The 2,533-nt window shown below is 32.6% G+C and overlaps 1 protein-coding gene across 7 annotated transcripts in view; it reads left to right on the top strand.

Moving 5' to 3' along the window:
- The first annotated feature begins 592 nt into the window (after window positions 1–592).
- Window positions 593–2,533, top strand: part of mon2 (MON2 homolog, regulator of endosome-to-Golgi trafficking) — a 52,556-nt gene continuing 50,615 nt past the window's right edge. For all 7 annotated transcript variants that reach the window (XM_016467304.1, XM_016467303.1, XM_016467302.1 and 4 more), the window contains exon 1: window positions 593–1,005. In XM_016467304.1, coding sequence (XP_016322790.1) covers window positions 886–1,005 — 120 coding nt within the window. In that variant the 5' untranslated portion in view covers window positions 593–885. The remainder of the gene's footprint in view (window positions 1,006–2,533) is intronic.

Genomic DNA, 2,533 nt, shown 5'->3' with positions numbered 1-2,533 from the left:
CATGTAAGTGTTTTTGAATTAAAAGTAAATTAATAATAATGTAAAAGCAGTTCTCTGGTGAGAATATTGCAACCCTACATTACATGCATGCTTGCAAGCACATTCCTGTACATATTACTTTTTACATTGCATGTTTTTTTTATTTTTTTTTTTACATATTTATTCTTAACACACAACCCTTTCGAGGAGCAAAAACAAGAGGCTAAATATAATAAAATATCAACAACAAAGTAGGTAAATAATGTGAAATATGGCATTTACGGATATTTTAAAAGCTTTGAATGATTTATAGTTTTACTTCAGAGTTGTAGGTAAACTTAATAGCCTACATTTAAAATAGAGCCAACTTTTTTAATCGTACGGGCTTTAAAAAAAATACAGTTTAAAATCTAAATGTTTGGTTATATGAAATGTTCTAGTAGACAGAGCACATTAAATAAAGCGATGTCTCCTCTCATTGGTCACTTTTCCCAGACCCCTGGCGTCCAGCAGCCAATGAAATCGTTGCAGCGCCGCTGAGCGCCTCGCGGGGGCGCCATAGCCCCTCCCCCGCTGCGGAACCGGTCAGTGTTTACGGAAGTGACGCCTGACGTGACGTGTCATTTTCCGCACAGGCATGATCCAGGAATGAAGAAAAAATCATGAAACTCAGGCGAGAAGCGCGCTTATAGATGATATATATCATAAAGATCATCTCGACCGCAACGATCAGCATGATTATGGTCATGTGTGTGACGCTCAGCAGCGTTCGCGGCTGAACACAGACACGTTTATTGATGTGTGTGCAGCGTCGAGGGTTTGTTTATGTGTCTCGCGCTGGAACCGAAACATCCCGGTCGCTTTAATTGATTTATTAATCATTCGTTAGAGTTAAATTAGTGTGGAATGAGTGTGAAGATGTCGACCAGCAGCCCCGAAGCGGTGAAGAAACTCCTGGAGAACATGCAGGCGGACCTGCGCTCTCTGTCCATGGAGTGCAAGAAGAAATTTCCTCCAGTCAAAGAGGTACATACGCATATACATATATATGAATACATAATATATACATACAGTGCGTACATATATGTGACTCTGAAATCCAGGTTAAAGTCTCAAAATCTAATTATGTGATAACAAGCATCAAAGTTTGATATCAAACATTAATTTCTCTATAATTTCAATCTTTGACATGGCCTTACTCAGTCAATATTAAATACATACTGGTTACATTTTCACAGAATGTTCTTTACCTTATGAAGGACGATTTTATGTAGAAAACAGTAAATCACAAAAAAATGACTTTAGCTGGGTTTTCACAGAGAGGGTCACATATGCATATAAAATACACTTATGTCTACGGGTTCATCTCTATACATATATCTGTATGTGTATGATATATGCACGTAAACTGTTATTGACAGTTAAGGGCTTAACTGGACTGAATGTACATATATGCACATGAAAAACTGTATAAAGTATATTATAGTAATTATATGTATATAATATATTTATTATATAATGGTATTATATAATAAATATTGTTCAGTACAAGGTTAATTAAATATTAAATAAAATTACATTAAAATTATATATTTTTTTTTATTAAAATTTGGCCAATGTGTATTCCACTGCTACACATAAAAATAGATTTTAAAATATTAATATATAATTTTATAATTAGGGAATAGTTTATTAAATATTATGAAATAAAGAGAGATTTAAATTAAAATTAGACAACATTTTTATTTAATTGAAATTAGATACAAATTAACCAATATTCCTCTGCTACATTTAAAATGTGTTTTTAAGCAGTGTCAAGAAAGACAGATATATATAATGCATATGTGCATGGGATCTAAACATTGACAGTTAAGGGCTTGACTGGACTTTATGAGCATGTAAAAAAAATGTCTTATTGATTTATATATATGATATAGCTTAATATGCTTTATAATATAGCTTTACATATAATGGAATAATTAGGGAATTCAGTACAATGTTCATTGAATATTAAATAAAATTCATTTAAATAAAAATTAGACACTTAATAATGTGTGTATTAGACACTCCTTAAATCTGTGTGACGTGTCATAAAGACACATTATGTCATTGTTACTGTTCACTTAAAGTGTCACACATCTGAATGAGATTCACTGATGTATCCAGGTGTGGGGTTGAACTGTATCTCACTCAAAGACTATAGAATACCCGTAAAGGGACTTTGTCTCACTTCAGTGAGAGAATGAATCACGGGATGAATTGAGCTGTTTTTTGAATGGCTCACACTCTACAGTGAGCTAATTTGGCTTTTTGCACAATATGATTGTGTCTGTTACTGGTGTATTATAATTTTTTATGCAATGGTCGTAGTTTCTTATAACTATACGTTTTTGTGATTTTGAGATGTGGTGCTTGAAATGTGTGCCGTTGAAGTTTTTTTGTTGTCCTTCAGAATGATATAAAAAAACGATATTTGAAGTTGTTGTTGAATAGCCAATTAATACTTCTTAGTTAAACTTAGTTAGACTTCTGAATTATATTACTTAAATTAATT

The sequence above is a fragment of the Sinocyclocheilus anshuiensis genome, unplaced genomic scaffold (assembly GCF_001515605.1).
Source record: "Sinocyclocheilus anshuiensis isolate Anshui unplaced genomic scaffold, SAMN03320099.WGS_v1.1 scaffold688, whole genome shotgun sequence".
NCBI classification, from domain to species: Eukaryota; Metazoa; Chordata; class Actinopteri; order Cypriniformes; family Cyprinidae; genus Sinocyclocheilus; species Sinocyclocheilus anshuiensis.
The sequence above is the reverse complement of the archived record's forward strand: the minus strand, read 5'-3'. Positions and strand labels throughout refer to the sequence as shown.